The sequence below is a fragment of the Arachis hypogaea genome, chromosome 15, assembly GCF_003086295.3.
Source record: "Arachis hypogaea cultivar Tifrunner chromosome 15, arahy.Tifrunner.gnm2.J5K5, whole genome shotgun sequence".
Classification (NCBI taxonomy): Eukaryota; Viridiplantae; Streptophyta; class Magnoliopsida; order Fabales; family Fabaceae; genus Arachis; species Arachis hypogaea.
Genome location: NC_092050.1, coordinates 157,500,427 through 157,519,153, shown reverse-complemented (window position 1 = coordinate 157,519,153; position 18,727 = coordinate 157,500,427). Strand labels below are relative to the sequence as shown.

The 18,727-nt window shown below is 33.9% G+C and overlaps 1 protein-coding gene, 1 long non-coding RNA gene and 1 pseudogene across 2 annotated transcripts; all 3 read left to right on the top strand.

The window, feature by feature from the left end:
- The first annotated feature begins 245 nt into the window (after positions 1–245).
- LOC112751740 (1-aminocyclopropane-1-carboxylate oxidase homolog 1-like) lies at positions 246–2,501 on the top strand (annotated as a pseudogene).
- A 4,617-nt stretch (positions 2,502–7,118) lies between these two features.
- LOC112751741 (uncharacterized) lies at positions 7,119–9,327 on the top strand. Its single transcript, XR_011872892.1, has 4 exons — positions 7,119–7,531; positions 8,100–8,201; positions 8,754–8,812; positions 8,985–9,327. It is a non-coding gene; the product is annotated as an uncharacterized lncRNA (long non-coding RNA).
- A 1,325-nt stretch (positions 9,328–10,652) lies between these two features.
- Positions 10,653–12,572, top strand: LOC140179456 (uncharacterized). Its single transcript, XM_072218354.1, has 5 exons — positions 10,653–10,695; positions 10,921–11,648; positions 11,982–12,157; positions 12,397–12,470; positions 12,559–12,572. The coding sequence occupies exons 1-5, from the start codon at positions 10,653–10,655 to the stop codon at positions 12,570–12,572; spliced, it is 1,035 nt and encodes a 344-aa protein (XP_072074455.1).
- Positions 12,573–18,727: the final 6,155 nt, after the last annotated feature.

Below are 18,727 nucleotides of genomic sequence, written 5' to 3'. Positions count from 1 at the left end.
TAAACTATCATTTAAGTCAATTTAATTTTGACAAAATAAATTTTAAAATAAAAAATATTTTGGTCTTCAAAATATTATATTAATTTTACAAAATATATATAGGAAGATGTGTTTGGGAAAAAAAAATCCTAAAGATCAAATTTTAATGCATATTTTTGTAGGATGCTTGATAAAATGAGACATTTATAATATCTTTTAAATTTAATGATTTTCTTTTTTACATGAACAAAAAAATGGTTAATTTTATGAGATTGAAATTATTTTAGAAGTCCAAAATATCATCTCTTCTCAAAAGCTATTTTGTCAAAAAATAAAATCTTTTTAAGATTAGAAGCATTTTGCACTCTCCAACAATGTCTGTCGCCGACACCGGCGGAGTTTCAACATCTTACAATCGTCTCCAGCAACTGAAGTCCTTCGATGAATCCAAAGCTGGCGTCAAGGGCCTCGTTGACTCCGGCATCACCAAACTCCCACAAATCTTCATCCGCCCTCCGGAAGAACTCGCCGCCGACAACCAGACTCCGTCCCAGTTCACGATTCCAGTCATCGACCTCAAGGGTGTCTCCGGAGACCATTCCAAAATGGTTGCTGCAGTCCGAGAGGCGGCGGACACGGTGGGCTGTTCCAAGTGGTGAATCATGGGGTGCCATTGAAGGTGCTGGAAGAAACGCTGACGGCGGTGCGTGAGTTCCACGAGTTGCCACAGGAAGTGAAGGGAGAGTATTACACGAGGGATAAGATGAAGAAGGTGAAATATGGTAGCAACTTTGATTTGTATCGAACGAGGTATGCTAATTGGAGAGACACACTGTTGTGTGTTATGGGTCCTGATCCTCTTCATCCTCAGGAATTGCCTTTGGTTTGTAGGTTCGTAATATAACTTTGATATTCAGAATAACATTTTGCAATTAATTTATCAAGATTATGTATTTACTTATGGAAACTATTTTTATTCTCGATACTCGAATTGCGTATACTTGACTAGAAGATTATAATGTCTTGCTACCTTGGCTATAGCGACACTTTGGTCGGATGGGCTCTTATATGCAGCCATAGTTAATTATCAAAATGACATCTCACTAAGTTGAGTTGGTTGACTGGAAAGCTCACCAGTCGGGTTCGAATTACGCATTGTGTATGCAGCTACTCATCAGCCAATAATAGATCAGAATTCCGATTTACAACGGATTAGTTTTTTGTCTGCCAAGCAGAGAGATACTGTGAGGAACCAAGGGAGGATATAAGTAGAAAGTTGTGGGATGTGAACTAATATGATTTAGGAAAATGTGATTTGATTTAGAGGGAACCAAAATTTTGGGTACTTATGCTGTATAGTTTAGCTATGAAATAAAACTGATTTGCAGGGATGCAATAATGGAGTACTCAAGGCAGATAAAGGTATTGGGGAGCCTTTTATTTGGATTGTTATCAGAAGCACTTGGACTGAACCCTGAATATCTTGAAAGCATAGATTGTGCAAAAGGGCATTCAATTCTGTGTCACTATTATCCACCATGTCCTCAGCCTGAACTCACTCTTGGCACTACCAAACACTCAGATCCTGGCTTTCTCACAATTCTGCTCCAAGATCACATTGGTGGCCTACAAGTTTTGTGGCAAAATCAGTGGATCAATGTTCCCCCTGTTCATGCTGCTTTGGTAGTTAACATTGGAGATATGCTACAAGTGAGTCCAATATTTTTCTAATCTATTAAAATCTTTGTTTTTATAGAGACATGATATTTCATTTCAACCCTATATTTGATCATTTTAAATCTCAATTGTTTGTTCTCTATATGACGCGTGAATCTTTCGTGGAATCAGCCATCGATACTGTTATTAAGTTAAGCCGCCTACATTACACCTTTTTGACAGGATGTTTATGCACTGGACTACCGTTTATGGCATGTGAATCCTTTCCAATAGATGCATAATTTATAGTGTAACTAGAGCAGAATCATATATCCTGTAATAATCTTAATTTATGGTACCATTTGCAGTTGATATCTAATGAAAATTTCAAAAGCGTGGAGCATCGTGTTGTGGCAAACCATAGAGGACCTAGAGTATCAGTTGCATGCTTCTTCACTCTTGATAACTACCCATCACAAAGAATATATGGTCCCATCAAGGAGTTACTTTCACAAGATAACCCCCCTCTCTATAAGGATACATCATTACAAGATTTTAATGCTTATTACTATAACAAGGGACTTGGTGGCAATTCTGCTCTTTATCATTTTTTGTTGCAAAGATAAAATATGATATCACAAAATATGGTTTTAGAGAACATAATATAGGGCTTAAACACTTGCTCTATCAACACATCATATCCACATTTCTAAGGCTACTTGGAGATTAATGTATGTGATCCAGAGTAGTATACTTGTTAGAAATAGCAATGTTCATCACTCATGATCACTCTCCAGTCTCCATCAACAATAATCTATGCCCCCATAATCCTTCTCTCTTTATGGGGAAACATTATTGCAGGATTACAGAGCATACTTTTATGACAAAGCACTTGATGGAAATTCAGCTCTTTACCATTTTAAGTTACACTATGCACCTGCATCTGAATGATATTAATAGATCATAAGTTTGAGCGTGGCTTTCTAAAGCTGCAAACATGTTGAAATGGAAAATCAAATACTTCTAGATAATAATAATAATAATAATAAACGAAAAATTTTCAGACAAAACCATATTTGGGCCACTATAAAGTTTTGTTTTTGGAGATTGGGCCTTTCAATCTTAAATAAAACTAAGTTAGACTTCATCATGTCAGATGACAGCCTGTTTTTTGTGTTAAGAAACAAAAATCGATTTTATAAATCTAATTGTGTTAGCTGGGTTTATTTTAATGTGTTGGGTAAAGACCAAGACGTAAATGGAAGTAGTATATTTTTAAGTTTCTAACACTGATAAAGTCCCAAAAAAAAAATCCAAAAAAAAAGTCCAAAAGAAAAGGCCAAGTGTTAATGATGTTGCCTCTTATCAAGCTACACCAAGTCACCAAGGTCAACTTCCAGCTGAGACTGGGACTGATAACATTTGAGTTTATAAACTTTTATATTTGTCTTGCAGGAATTGGTATTGATATTTTACTGGGAATAAGTAAAAAAGGCTTACATTTTAGTTGTATTTGATGATACATCAGTAACAGTTACAGATATTTTTTTTACAAAATGGATGGCATTTTTAATACTTATAAATCCAACCTAATGAGTTATGGACCACTGATCGAATAACACGTACGTCATTTCTTGACCAAAAAAAACAAGAATAACAGGTGATTTAACTAAGCCATAAAAACTTTATTGAAATAGAGCACATATAAGAGAATATGAGTAATAATTATTAATGATTATATTTCTTAAGTTTCTCGAGTTAGATATCGAGTGAATAGATCCAATTATAGGTATGCTTGGTTTAATGTTTGTTTTATATTAGAATTATTTCTTTTGAGAATTAATAAGGATCAAATTTTAAAGTTCTTTAATTTGTCCTCTCCATGTTAGAACTAACGTGGTCAATAAGAAGTGTATATCAGTACATGTAATGGTCAATTATATGGTAAAAAGATTAATCCTATAACAGACATCGAAAATAAAGTTATTCTTGTAGTAGAATTTTAACGTGTCATTCCTTATATTCATTCTAAGTTTCTATCAAAATATTAATGTTTTTACTTTTTACTCATCGTGACTCTTATTATCTTACTACTCCTACATGAAACTATTTTCATTACACTTCACATAATGACCCTTATTACCATACACTTCACATTTCATGACCGTGTCAAGTTTTTCTTTCCTATTTTTACGCTTGCTTTACATGTACATACTTTCATTCTCTGTTTTCAGTTTTTTCTCTTTCTCCTCAAAATTAAAAAAGATTCTCTCCATTATTTTTTTCTCTTCCGTTCACTTATTCTCTTCTTCTTTAGTTCTTATTGGCCTCTTCCGTTCATTTTCTTAAGACGCACCCCCACTATCAGGCACAAAGTTTTGTAGGGGATCTGCTTCAATCACAGATTCGTAATGCTTTCCAATGACGAGTTATGTATATTTCTTATTATTTGATCTAATGTATATCTTCTAATTTTAGTAATATTTGAAATATTATTGTTGTTATGCATATGCGTCTTTGTTTGGTATGTAGTTGTTCATGCAAAAAAGACAGAATCGCATTGTTGTTGCCGAGAATCTATTTTCAATTCGCCAAAAGGTCTTGACCTCTTTTCCTCTTATATTCAATTTGCTTACAATATACAAAATCAAATGAGATTTCTTATGTTAATGTACGTCAAAAGGTTAGACCTTCTTTCACAATGGAACTTCGTTGGAGAGGTTCTACATCATCAGAAGTAACACAAATTTTGTCTTCAACATGGTATAGTCAAAGGGAGCAAGGTCAAATTTGACGTCCCTGTTGACGATAAAAAATCAATGAATTTAGAAGTTTTAAGTATTTAGTATTTATTAGGATTTTCTCTTCCATCAAACACTATAGACCTTTTTGGTTATTCATTATGCAGTTTGTTTGTTTCTATTTCTCATTATTTTTTTCTATTTATATATGTAATGAATATATTTATTTGAATACAGTAGTCTAATTATCATACTTATTATTTTCTTTTCTATTAATTTTTTTTCTCAAATGCTTTATACATAGTTTTTATTGTATTCTTATATTCTTACATGTTCCTACTACGAAATTGATATATTCTAATTATCAGATGACTCTGTGCAGCGATATAATAATATTTTAACTGATAAAATTTTGAATTAAATCATACTCATATAATCAAGTCAGCTTAATCACCACCAGTTTTAAATTTTCTCTTATATCATATGTAACAGTAATTTATATACTACTGAAAAATCATATAATCCTCATAGTATGTTTCTACCAGATTTCTTCAATAAATATATAACTATTTGTATCCATGTATCGTATGCCTAAACATAAAGCGAATTATTATAACCTAATGCACCCAAACCGTATATCCACTAATATTAAATTTGTTATGATAACTCAAATTTTTATTCTTAAACATAATTTAACACTTTCATGTCCTATATAATTTTTATAGTATTAATCACAATTATATATTTAGTTGTTACTTCAAAGTATTTGATTAGTTTCAGTGACTTTTCATCCATTTTATACATAAAATAGCTCAATTAATATTTTGACACTTATTTTATGCTAATTTATTTTAATGAATTTGTACTCTTCGATAGTTTAACCTTTCTCTGAATCATACATTTTTGTTCTTTTTTCACTATTCCATAATAGTATATAGTACTCAATTCTTTATCTACTTTACTATTCACATCATTATTTCTTTGTTTTCATATTTGGTTACATGTGTAACTTAATTCGTACATTCTACTTGATTTCTTTTGTGTACAATATTATTATTTATAATTCCAATCATCTATCTTGATTTTTTTTTCAACCAATCATCTTAATTGTACACCATAATTATCTTTATATTCTTCCTTATTATTATTGATTTTTTTGTAAAAGTCATGATAGTCGTTCACATTATAAATATTGCCTTGTTTCAATTTGTTTTACCACACTAAAACAACTTTTTCAACATCATCGTCAAATTAACTTGATTATATTTTTTTATTGTCTTTTTTTTTTTATTTTAAACAATAGCTTCATCTTTTAACTTGCTAAAGGATATTAAAACTATCAACAAAAGTTAAAATTACAGGATAAAAGTCAAAATCTTAAAATTGTAGTCAATCTTACTAAACAATCTAATTTATTATAGAACACTCATACATATGTTATTAACATAAAAATATTTTTTTAATGAATAATTTTTATTAAATTTACCTACCCGTGCATGCACGGGACAATTCACTAGTTTATAGAAAAATAAAGATATTTTATAAGATGTAGATTCAGTTTGACACGTGGTTTCTGTGATGATTGAGATTTATGATTGTTGTCAGTGAGGAACAAAAATATCGCAGTTAGCCAGATATAGGCGTGGAATGGCTCAACTGGTGAGCCGCACTGTGCAAGAGGCCATAGAATATCCGTTATGGGAATACTATGAGGTAGGAACAACTGTTGCTTATGGGCTTAGTTGAATATGAGTTTGGACTTTGGAGAAAATGGATCTTATTTATTTTTCTTTTATTAACGTTTGTCTGTTTGTGGACCCGAAATATATTTTTTTTCATTGACTATGAGGAATAATGCGAACGATTTTAATTTGTTGTATTATCACTTACCAACCAGAATAATGTGAAGCCGGACAAATAATAATGATAATAGCTCTCGACCGTTTGTACCTATTCTTTCCGTACAAGTGAACTTCTAACTTCAACCAGCGATCATGATAAATATTCTTATATATTTTCTATAATAGAATATTATAGACATTTTTTTTAAAAAGATATTAATTTATATCGGTTTAAAATTTGGTTCATCGATTTTTTAGTTAAATTAGTTTGTCCAATCTAATTATGACAGAAATATATAATACGGTTTAATTGATTACATATGTAAAATTTTAATTAAAAAAATCCTTAAAAAAAAGGTTTAGGCGTCTTTATTAAGGTTGCTCTCTATCATTAATTAAGATAAACATGTGGTCAAATTGATATTTTTTTATTAATATATCCGTTGGTTTGGTTCAAATGACAAAAAATCGGTTCAACATATACATGGTCCGTTGGTTTTAAAAAATGAGAAAAGAATTAAATAATGAAGTGAGGTTTTTAACAGTGATGCATGTCCAAAAACAATAATCTTTGTTCTAATACACAAATTACAATGGCCCAAAAAAAAACAACAGAGATTGCAGTGGCCCATTAAAATACCCAGTTATGTAATTAATTATTTGCCTTATTAATTTAGGTTTAATTATTCTGTTGGTCCTATAGTTTCGCAAAATTTTCAATTAGGTTCCTATAGGTTTTTTCTTTTTAATTGGGTCCCTATATGTTATTTTTTTTCAATTAAATCCCTACCGTAACAAAAACGTCTAAAATAACAGAATATTCTCTTAAAAAAACGAATATTCTCTCTTTTAGGATAACAAGACACTCTTATATTTTTAAAATTCCAAAAAAATCCTTCTCACTTCCACACTCACATATCCTTAGCCGTAACCTCTTCATCGAGCTCTCTCCGGATCTGCCGCACGGTGCCCTCTCGCCGCGCCTCCTCCTCTCGGCGTCCCTGTCGTGCCTCGTCCCTTGTATTCTACTCATCCCTTGTATTTCGCCGCGCCTCTGTCCCTCTCTCCCTCGCCGCGTCTTGCCTCCGTGCCTCCGTGCTTCCATGCTTCCCTCGCCTCGCCGCGCCGTGCCTCCGTCCCTCCCTCACTGCGCCGCCGCTCCGTCCCTCGCGCCTGGTTTCGCTGCCTCGCGCCTGCTCCCGTGGCTTCCATTTCAGACAGAGCCCAGGACTAGGATTGAATAGTGTGGCTAATGACAAACTTGCATCAATATGACTCTAAAATTGAATAGAATGTCCAATAGATGATCATCAGGTAGACACTACCTATCTAATAATATCTCTCTTCTTTAGTTTCTTGCATGTTCTAGAAAATGGGTATGTACTTCTTAGCATGTGTGCAGTATGACATAGATATTTTAAACTGAGGTTAGGGGTCTAGAAACTGTTTTGTGTTGAATCTATTACGAATAACTTGTTTGACAAAACTAAAGTTAGGTTGCTTGGATTGCTGGTGAAGATGTTTTTGGGTCATAAATCTTGGTATGAATAAAATTATAGAAGTGAAAAAAGGTAGCTTTTTCATTTAGTAAAACTACGGTTGACAAACTGTCATGAATATTGAGTTTAGATGGTGTGTTTTCATTCACAATTTACAATTTTGATTATGTGTTATATTCTTCTTGAAATCATAACATTGTATGATATTCCATCTTCTACAATGTGACATCTTAATAGTGGATTCTCATGATATGTGTGATTTATCTATGTTCTCTTGATAAATCATTCACTTGTGAGATTAAGGCTGTGGAAAATGCTGGTTAGTTTCAATAAGAAAATATAAAATTGGCGCAACCTGTCTAATATAAAATGCTCTGTTCCAGATCATAACAAATGGGAAGTACAAGAGCTGCATGCATAGGGCAATTACAAATCCTGATCGCGCAAGACTATTAGTGGCAACATTTCATGATCCAGCGAAGACGGTTAGGATCTCCCCAGCTTCTGAACTGATAAATGAATCATCGCCAGCCAAATACCGGGGTGTTGTTTATGGAGACTATGTAAAATCATGATATACCAAAGGCCCTGAAGGAAAAAGAAACATTGATGCTCTTCTGCTTGAATCTTAGCTTCTTGTGTTTTCTCCTTAGCCTTGTGTTTTATTGAATGTAGCAGGTCTATTCAAGTTGATTCTTGAATTGAATATAACATGATATAGCAGTTCTAATCAGATTTATCTTTGAATATCATCTTTGACTTCAAAATGGGTCTTTAAAGACCATTTTGAAGTATATTTGCTATCAGATAACATTACTGAGTATCACATTGTATGTCTAATCTTGGCATGTGTAGTTTTTGCTTATTAAGAATTTGTTTTTGTATATCAGAAGTTTATTGTCACTAACCAATTTGTTTAAATTTGATAGTTCCAGCATGAACTTTACGTGTCCTTCATATTGCGAGCTTAATAATTTCTTGCTGGTGTATAATGTATATGCTTTACACTTTCTGAATTGCTGTGTTATTTACACCAGGTGAAGAAAATTACAGTACACACAATGAAAGATATGGTTGAAAAATTGGAGAAAGCACGGTTAGTGTTTGCGATCTTTACTCCTATCTGGTTTGCATTGTGATGCATGCATGATTTGATTACAATGTTCACTTTGATAAGGCATTATTAGATTATTATTTCTAGGTTCATGAATCATGACTATGAATTTAAGTTTATTATTTGATTTACTAAATTGGTGATTTTTATACAGGTCTGGGAAAAGTGAGGTTTAGGATGGTTGCATATATTTACTGATGAACTGAAGTCCTCTCTCAGAATTCTTCTCGACTCAAAACCGTCCGTTATCAATGTTATTATTGATCTCTATGCTAGTTCAGGGAGTGGGAGACTGCAACACAAGAACTGATTTTCAGATTTTAAATTTCAATAACACAAATTACATAGTCTTGTGGTTTTTTATTGTGTACCATGATATGATAAAGACATAAATTATATTCTATGAATCCACACAAATGTAAAATGTTACATTATCATAATGAATACTTGATGGATGAAAACTGAATTTTATATATGTTACTATTATTTCTATTTCATTTTATCCATTCTTTTTTTTAGGTTCTTAAGATAAGGTATTTTGAAAGTCAAAAAAAAAAAAAAGAGAAGGTATTTTTGGTACAATTTGTATATAAATAAGCAAAAGAATGATAGGGATAAAATAAAATGGATTATAAGAATATTTTTCATGTCTTAGAATCATTGAATAGGGATTATAGGAATATTTTTCATTGAATATTTATAGTTTTACCGAATTTTCAATTAAGTCCCTATATTTTTTTTCTTTACAATTAGGTCCCTAAGGGTATAAAAGTAATTTCACAATTTACTAAAATTTTTTTGACGTTTAACGTTAATAGGGACTAAATTGAAAAAAAAAATGTATAGGGACCCAATTAAAAGGAAAAAAAAAAGTATAGGGACCTAATTGAAATTTTGGCGAAACTATAGGGACCAATAGAGTAATTAAACCATTAATTTATTATGTCCGAAACAATAAATTTAGATTAATACATTAAATTAGTCTGTAAAAAATGTTTTAGACAAAAAATTATTATAAATAAATTTTAATTATTAAATAATTATTTTATTAGATAAATTAATTTTTACATTAAATTCTGGTAAAATGATGACATGATAGGTTAATGTCACATGTCACAAGATAATTAGTTGATGTGTCATGTCAATAACATATGGCATACCACGTGTGCTATGTGTTATCTAACACGTTATAAATTTATTTAGAGTCAAAATAGTCGCTGAAAATACACACATAAGTCATTTTCATCTTTAAAATTTTAAAAATTAATCAAATTAGTCCTTATATAAATCTCTATTATTTTTTCTTCATAATATTAAATTCTTAATATTTTTAATACTATTAATTTTATGCTTAATTACTTTATTGGTCCCTAGAGTTTTACCAAAATTTTAATTCGATCTAATACTTTTTTTGTTTTCAATTAGGTTCTTACACTAATTTTAATTTTATAATTAAGTCATTTTCATATCAAAAATATTAAAATTAACAGAATATTTTTTTTTTAAAATACATGTGGTCAAATATCTAGTTAGGTTTTTAAGAGTGAAATCTCAAAATAGTCCTTGAACTTGCACTCGAGTCTCAAAGTGATCCTTAAAATTAATAATTACTCAAATTTGTCTCCAAAATTGTCTTCCAGGACTCATAGTAATCCCTAAATTAATTTCCGTCCATCCTTGTCATTGGAAATGACTGAAACGACGTAGTTTTGTAGTTATTAAAAAAAAAAACCCGATCACCTCATATGCTAGCTTCATTTCAGATTCACATAGAAGTGCAATCAACATTTGCTTGACTTGTTAGAAGTAACGCAAAAAAACAATGAAGCTAGGATCACTAAAATTAATCGGGCGTAAGCGGAGACGTAAATGAACACTACAACAAATCATATTTTAGTGTCGAATATCACTTATTAAGTGTTCGTAGAGCACACTTCTGTAGGGTTAGTTGTTTTTGATACCATGAAAAATAGAGTGAAAATCTAAGTAAATTGACACATAATACTATAATAGGATTGCACTATAAGGGCGAATTGCTCCTTTATTGGTTGGGCGTGATCTTATTGAGTTATCGCATCTTCAATTTGCAGATGATACTATCTTGTTCTGCCCTCTGGATACAGAGACGATAGTGAACTATAAGCGACTGCTGCGCTGTTTTGAGCTTATGTCCGGTCTGAGTATCAATTTCGATAAATCTAATCTGATCTCGGTTAACTGTGAGAAGGAGTGGGTGACACACGCTTGTGGTGTTTTGGGATGCAAGGAAGCGGTCCTACCTGTTAGATACCTCGGGATATCTCTAGGAGCTAATCCGCGTTTGGTGAAAACTTGGAAACCGATCATAGATAAGGTGGAAGAAAAACTTAGCTTATGGAAAACGAAGGTTCTGAATAAAGCAGGTAAGCTGGTCCTCATCAAGTCGGTGTTGAATAGTCTCCCGATATATTACCTCAGTCTGTATAAGATGCCAAAAGCAGTTGCAGACAAGCTGATTGCATTACAGAGGAGATTTTTGTGGAGTAATGATGACGGAAACTACGGTATTCCGCTAGTCAAGTGGAAAGTGGTTCAAGCACCCAAAAGGGCTGGAGGATTGGGGGTAGAAGATGCAGTACTAAGGAACACATCGCTTCTGTTTAAGTGGTGGTGGAGATTTTCAAAGGAGGACTGTCCGCTGTGGAAGAAGGTGGTTTGTTCATGTAATAATTTGAGGCCTCATGCAATGCTATCTTCTCAGACATTACCTGTTAAGGGGGGCCCGTGGAAAGACATCTTTCAATTGAATATTAAAGAACAACAGGTGAAGGAAAAAATGGTAAGTGGGCTAGCGATGGAAGTAGAAAACGGGAGAAGAACACTTTTTTGGGAGGATAATTGGATACAAGGGGGTCCTTTGCAAGTGAGCTTTCCAAGACTCTTCTCTGTTTCAAACCAACAGGGATCCGTGATAGGGGACTATGGGTTTTGGGATGGGCTAGAGTGGATCTAGAATTTCCAGTGGAGGAGAGAGTTGTTCCCATGGGAGTTGGAACTTGTTCACCAACTTCATGAGAGATTAAGGCCAGTTAAGTTGTCAACTGGAAAAGAGGATAATGTTGTATGAAAATTTGATAATACAGGTGTGTTTTCTACTAACTCATTTATGCAGGTGTTGCATTCAGAGACTCTTTCTGCGGATATTACGAGCTATAGCTTCACAAGCTCGCTTTGGAGAGGACTAGTTCCTCCGAGAATTGAGCTCTTTGCTTGGTTTGTGCTAGTCGGTAGAGTTAATACTAAAGAGAGATTAAGCAGATTAGGAGTTATTCCACAGAGTGATATTGTGTATGTTTTATGTAAAAAAGAGGTGGAATTTGTACAACACCTATTTTTTTCATGTGAGTTTACGTGGCAGGTGTGGTGCGCTTGGCTGAGGTGTTTTGATAGAGAGTGGGTTGTCCCAGGAACCATTAAAGAACTGTTTGAGAGTTGGTCTGGCTGGCCTAACAGAAAACAGGAGAGGAAGATGTGGCTGACTGGGTTCTTTGCAGTGATTTGGAATATTTGGCTGGAACGTAACACAGGATTTTCAACAATAAAGAAACAGGTGTTGATATCATCCAAAGAAAGACGTTTTTGAGCTACAAGGAGTGGACTGGTATTGATCCTCTTGGTTGTTGATGGCAATGCCGGAGATAACAGAGGTTTGTTTTTGTGTTCTACTTTGTTTGTTATGACTGTTTTAGGTGCTCCACTTTAATGTGTCGAGCTTTCTTTATTTCAAAAAAAAAAAAAAGGATTGCACTATATGATACCTCTTGGCGTTCTATAAAGCCTGTGTTGTCCAAATCATAGAGCCTAAATGAACAATGTCTTCATTAACCTATTTACATTGCAAATCATCAATTTAACAAAGTACATTTGTGATGCTAGATAGGCATTCACTCATGCATGCAAGAAACTATGGGTGTTCATGGTTTGGTTAATCCAAAAACCAAATCAGTTTTTTGGTTAACCAAAAATATAGTATTGGTTAATTAACCAAATTGGTTTTATATGATAAAACCGGTTAGTAAAATTTAAAATCGGTTTTTAACTGGTTATTAAAGCAAAAACCGGTTTTTAAAAAATAACCGGTTTTTACATCAAAAAATCGGTTTTTATACTAAAAAATTAGTTTTTATACAAAAAAATTGGTTTTTATACCATAAAATTGGTTTTTACATACAAAAATCCACATTTATAAACCTTTTTTTAATTAAATTTTTTTAATCTAATTTTTTTTCTTTTTAAATGATACGAGTAACATTTATAACTAATGAAATTCCTTCCATTGCTTTCGTTCCTTTTTCTTTCTTATCTCTTTTCAACATTTTCTATAAATAATTTTTTCTAATATAAATAATTTTCTTTTTAAATGATACGAGTAACTTTTTCTTATCTCCTTCTTCCCATCTCTCTCCTTTTCTCTCCCCCTCCTCTTCTCTCTTCCTTCACTCTCTCTCTCTCTCTCTCTCTCTCTCTCTCTTTCTCCTCTTCTCTTCCTTTTCTCTCTTTCTTTTCTCTCTCTTCCCCTCCTCTCTATCTATCTCTCTCTCCCCCCTTCTCCTCTTTCTCCTCCTCCCCTTTCTTTCTCTCTATCCTTCTCTCCCTCTTTCTCCCCATGCTCTCTCTCTCTCTCTCCCCTTCTTTCCTTCTCTCTCCCCTCCTCTCCTTCTCTCCTTCTCTCTCCCCTCTTCTTCTCTCTCCCCTCCTCTCTTTTCTCTCTCTTTATCTTTTTTTGTCTCTCTTTCCTTCTCTCTTTCTCCTTCTCTCTCTCCTTTCTCTTTCTCCCTCTTTGTCCTCTTTCTCTCTCTTGTTCTCTCTCTTCTATCCTTCTTCACTCTTTTTATCTCTCTCCTTTTTTCTTTCTCCTCCTCTATCTTCTCCTCCTCTCTCTTTTCTCTCTCGCTTTAGAGAGAAGAAGAGAAAAGAGATAGAAGAGGGATAGAGATTGAGAGAAGGTTAAGAGAGAAAGAGAAAAGAGAGAGTAAGAAAAGAAAGAGGAGAAGGAGAGAAAAGGAAGAGAGGAAGAGGAGAGAGAGAAATGGGAGAGAGAGAAAGAAGAAAAGGAAAGAGAGAGGAGCGAGAGAGACAAAAGAAAAAAAGAGATAGAGAAAGAGAGGGGAGGGAAAGGAGAGAGAGAGAGAGGGGGGAAGGAGAGGAGAGAGAGAGAGAGAGAGAGAGAGAGAGAGAGAGAGAGAGAAGGGAAAAGAAAGGATAAAGGAGAGAGAGAGAGAGAGAAGGATAGAAGAGGAGAGAGAGGAAGAAAGAGAAGGGAGGGGGACAAAGAGGGCAAAGAGAGAGAGAGAGAGGGGAAGTAAGAGAGCGGAGAGAAGGAGAGAGAGACAAAGAGAGAAAGAGAGAGAGGGAGAGAAGGAGAGAGAAAAATAGGGAAGGGGAGAGAGGGAGAGAAGGATAGAGAGACAAGGGAGAGAGAAAGAAAGGGAAAGAGAGAGATAGGAGAGAGAGAGAGAGAGAGAGAGAGAGAGAGAGAGAGAAAGAGAGGAAGAAAGGGAAAGAGAGAGATATGAGAGAGAGAGAGAGAGAAGGAGAAAAAGAGGGAAAAAGGAGAGAGGGAGAGAGGAGGAAGAGATGATGGAAGGGAGAGAGAGAGAGAGAGAGAGAGAGAGAAGGGGGAGAAAGAGGGAGAGAGAGAGAGAGAAGCGGAGAGAGAGGGAAAGGAGAGAGAAGGGGAGAGGAGATAAAGAGAAAAATGAGTGAGAGAGAGAGAAGGGAGTGAGAGAGAGAGAGAGGGGGGAAGGAAGGGGGAGAGAGGGGGAGAGGGGAGAGGGGAGAGAAATATGGGGAAAAGAAGAGAGAGAAAAGGAGAGGACAAAGAGGAGGAGGAGAAAGAGGAAAATGAGAGAGAGAGAGAGAGAGAGAGAGAGAGAGAGGGGAGGGAGAGAAAGATGAGAGAGAGACAGAGAGAAGAGAAAGAAGGAGGGAGAGAGAAAAAGAGAGGAAGGGAGAGAGAGAGAGAGAGAGAGAGAGAGAGAGAGAGAGAGATGGGGGAGAGGGAGAGAGAGTATGTAATTTGATTTTGAAATTAGGTTTTGATTTTAATTTGGTTTTGGTTTTGGTTAACCGGTTAAAAACTGGTTTTTTTAATTTGATTTTGGTTAACCAATTCTAAAAAATATGGATATAATTTTTAAAATTGTTTTATTAAACTAGTTAACCACAATGTGGTTATGATTTTTTAACCGGTTAACCACATTTTAGTTTTTTTTATGAACACCCCTACAAGAAACCTTAAAAATGAAGGCCTTATTCATAAACCAGACCCATGTGACCGTGTTGTGTATGTATAGTACCCGATTGGCAAAGATATTCTCCTTTTTTTCTATTCTTGAAGATTGTCAATTGAAATTCTTCCTGCAAAGAAAGAACACTGTAATCAAAGAACAGACTATGAAATGAATGTGAAGAACAAATAGAAATAAAAAATATTGGTAATTGTATAAGCAATTTATCATGATACTGTGTGAGATTCTATTTAAGAAAATGAAAAAGACAAAAAATAATATAATATATTGTTGATCATTCATGTCTAGAAATTAAAAAGCACACCAAATATCTCATAATAAAATGAACATCACAAAATAGATGTCATAAATACAACTATGTTGGAAACTAGGAGAAAAACGCATTTGCTATATGGTACCTTACTTATTAGTCCATCATCAACAACCAAACTGATTATGCTCTTAAATAGCTCAAAAAATGCTTCAACCTCACTGACAGTGATTGTGAAACCAAAATTTGCTGTAAGTTTAAGCTACTAAATTGGCACGAGGGCTGGAGAAATAGAGATAGAGCCAATTCCTTAACAAATATAAAACAACATGATCCCGTTACCGGTAAAGCATATGAACCAACCAATTGGAATTAAAATTTGGAGAGAAAAAAACTAACACTTTTCCTACAAAGTGGTGACAGGATGGATTGTAAATAATTTGATGTCATAGAAAACACATGCATCTATTTTTAATTTTTTCAACCTAGCAAGTAGAAGAGACTAAAAATATTTTATCTGTGATTTGGTTTATATGACAAATTTCAGAAGGGAAAGAAAAAGGGGAACTGGAGATGGGTTGTGGAAGAGGAAGAAGAACAGATAAGGGAAAGGAAAGAAAAGGGGAATTGGGGAAGGGGAGTGTGGGTTTTTTTTTTAATAAATACAAAACGACGTCGTTTAAGTCATTTCCAATGGTAAGGATGGAAGGAAATTAATTTAGGATTACTATGAGTCTCGGAGGACAATTTTAGGGATAAATTTGAGTAATTATTAATTTTAAGAATCACTTTGAGGCTTGAGTGCAAGTTCAGGGATTATTTTGAGATTTAACTCGGTTTTTAATGATGAATACCTTTAGATTGTAAATAAATATTCAGATAATTCTAACATTTTTTACATTAAAAATAACATAATTATAAAATTAAAAGTACTATAGAAACTCAATTGAAAATAAAAAACTATAGAGACTTAATTAAAAATTTAATAAAATTATAGGGACCAACAGAATAATTAAACATTAATTTTAATATCAATTTTAGATCTTAATAAACAAAATTCTCTTTGTATAAAATAATAGAAACAAGAGGTAAATACTAAATTAGTACCCGAAAGATTCAGACACTGACAAAATAATATCTAAAAGATGTTATCGACAAAAAGATCCCTAAAAGAATATTCATTTTCGACACAAGTGATCAGGCATCAATTGAGTTACTTGGAATTAAAGTTAAATGTTAAGGTGTCAGTTAACAATTATCATAATTACAAAAGTTACCCATACTTTTAATTTTTATAATTTAAAAAATACCTCAATTTTAATTTTTCTAAAAACCCTAATCCCTTTTTTCTGAGACTCTCATTCCTTCTTTCTTCTCATGATAATTCGTCCATGTTTTCTTCTTCTTCCCAAATAAACTCCTCCTTATTTCCGTTCACTACTGCCTCTACCTTCCTCCTCGGCAGCAAGGTCTCGTCCTCTGACAACCAATTAGTTCGGCGAGGTATTCTCTGGCCTGGGAATGTGGGTTGGCTTACCGCAGATCCATGAACCTGAGTTTATCTTTAGCAACCGAATTTCGTGAAGATAATGCATGATATTCAGAAAAGTCTGAGCAATATCTTTATCTGAAAGATCTAAGGGTAACGCAAGTCATTGGTGTTTTGCTCTATGTAAAGATCCAGACACAGGATGATGATGACAAAAATATGGCGGAAGCGGCTCCTTTATTTTCGTCTTAGTCACCACAGACCCATGCGTAAGAGAGGAAGTGAGTTGCTACTGCTGTAGAAGAGATTTCAAAGCCGTTGGAGCTAGAGGTGGCAGATTTGACAAAAGAGGAAGTTGGTAATACTGCTTACAAGAAGAAGTAGTTTGAGATCGCGATTGAATATTATTGGAAGGCCATGGAGTTGGTTGGAGGAAGGAGGAGGAGAAAGGTAGAGGCGGAGAAGGAAAAGACGAGTCTCAAAAAAAGGGATTAGGGATTTAGGATTTTTAGAAAAATTGAAACGAGGGTGTTTTTAAAATTATAAAAATTAAAAGTATGGATAGCTTTTGTAAAGATGATAATTGCTAATTGACACCTTAACATTTAACCTTAACTCTAGAGAACTCAATTAACGGTTGATCATTTTTGTCAAAATTAAGTTTTTTTAGAAATTTTTTTGTCGATAACATCTTTCAGGTACTATTTTATTCGCGTTTGAATCTTTTGGGTACCGATTTGATATTTTCTTCTAGAAACAATTAATTTATTATGTCACATGACACTTAACGTGATATATCATCATTTGACTAACAAAAAGACGAATTTAACCTATATTTTTTTTTTCAAAAACTAATATGACTAATTTAATATTTTGGAGACTAATTTAAAAAATTAATAATTTTTTAAAGACAAATTTAACTATTAACTCATTATTATATTATGTTACAATAATAGATAGTATTCTAGTACCAAAAATCTCACATGACTTTTTAAATATTGCTCAAATTTTGGTGAGTCAATTTTAGTAGAAATAGACAATTAATTTTTCAGTGAACTAGAATTTGTCCATTTAATGTTAATAGACATACTTACATAAGTAATAAGATTTACGTGAACAATGTTGGTGCCTGATTCAATACTCTTAATATGTTTTGGAGTACTGAAACTCCATACGAAAAGTTGAAAAAAAGTGATTTATTATTTTTTATATTTTAAATTTATTGGGCCAAATTTGTATTTTGTTTTGTTTTGGTCAAATGTGGGACCATGGGCTGGCCCAATCGAGAAACAGAACCCGACCCGGATACACTCAAAAACCAAGACCCATTCATCTAGTTTCATCATTCTGCTGCCGTCGTTCCTCATGGTGAGAGAGAGCTCTTCGTTCTTCCTCCGTTCACCGCCGCAAAGGAGACTGTTTGCGCCGTTGACACCTCTTTCGCCGCCTCTAATGCATCTGACGCCACCAACGGAGGCACCCACCTTGGCCGAACGCAAATCTCTTCCTATCCTCCCTTACGCAACTGCTGTGGAATGACCTCCGGGATCCTGAGTCATCGTCGCATCACAGATCGGGCTCGAAATTTTTTTCCTAAGTTAGTGTGGGTTTTCCTAAAAAAGCTTATTGGCACAAAAAAATCTCTACTGTAATTAGCTTGAGAATCCCCTCTGCATTTCTCCCGCGAGCTCCATGGCAGCAGCGTGAATGGCATCCGGCGATGAAGATTTATCAGCAAGTTCCGGGCGTTCCAGATCTTCCAGATGATCATTGCTACAATTGTTATCTGGCCCAATCAATTTTGTTCATAACTAAAATTATTTGTAAATTATCAACAGATTTTCTTTGAATCAACGAGTTCTAATCTT

Bases quoted from the DNA above. Each gene is read 5' to 3' on its own strand.
- LOC140179456 (XM_072218354.1), top strand. From the start codon at position 10,653: ATGAAGCTAGGATCACTAAAATTAATCGGGCGTAAGCGGAGAC. The intron at 11,649-11,981 runs GTAAGTGGGCTA...TCATTTATGCAG, and splicing joins AACAGGTGAAGGAAAAAATG to GTGTTGCATTCAGAGACTCT. The intron at 12,158-12,396 runs GTATGTTTTATG...AACGTAACACAG, and splicing joins ATTCCACAGAGTGATATTGT to GATTTTCAACAATAAAGAAA.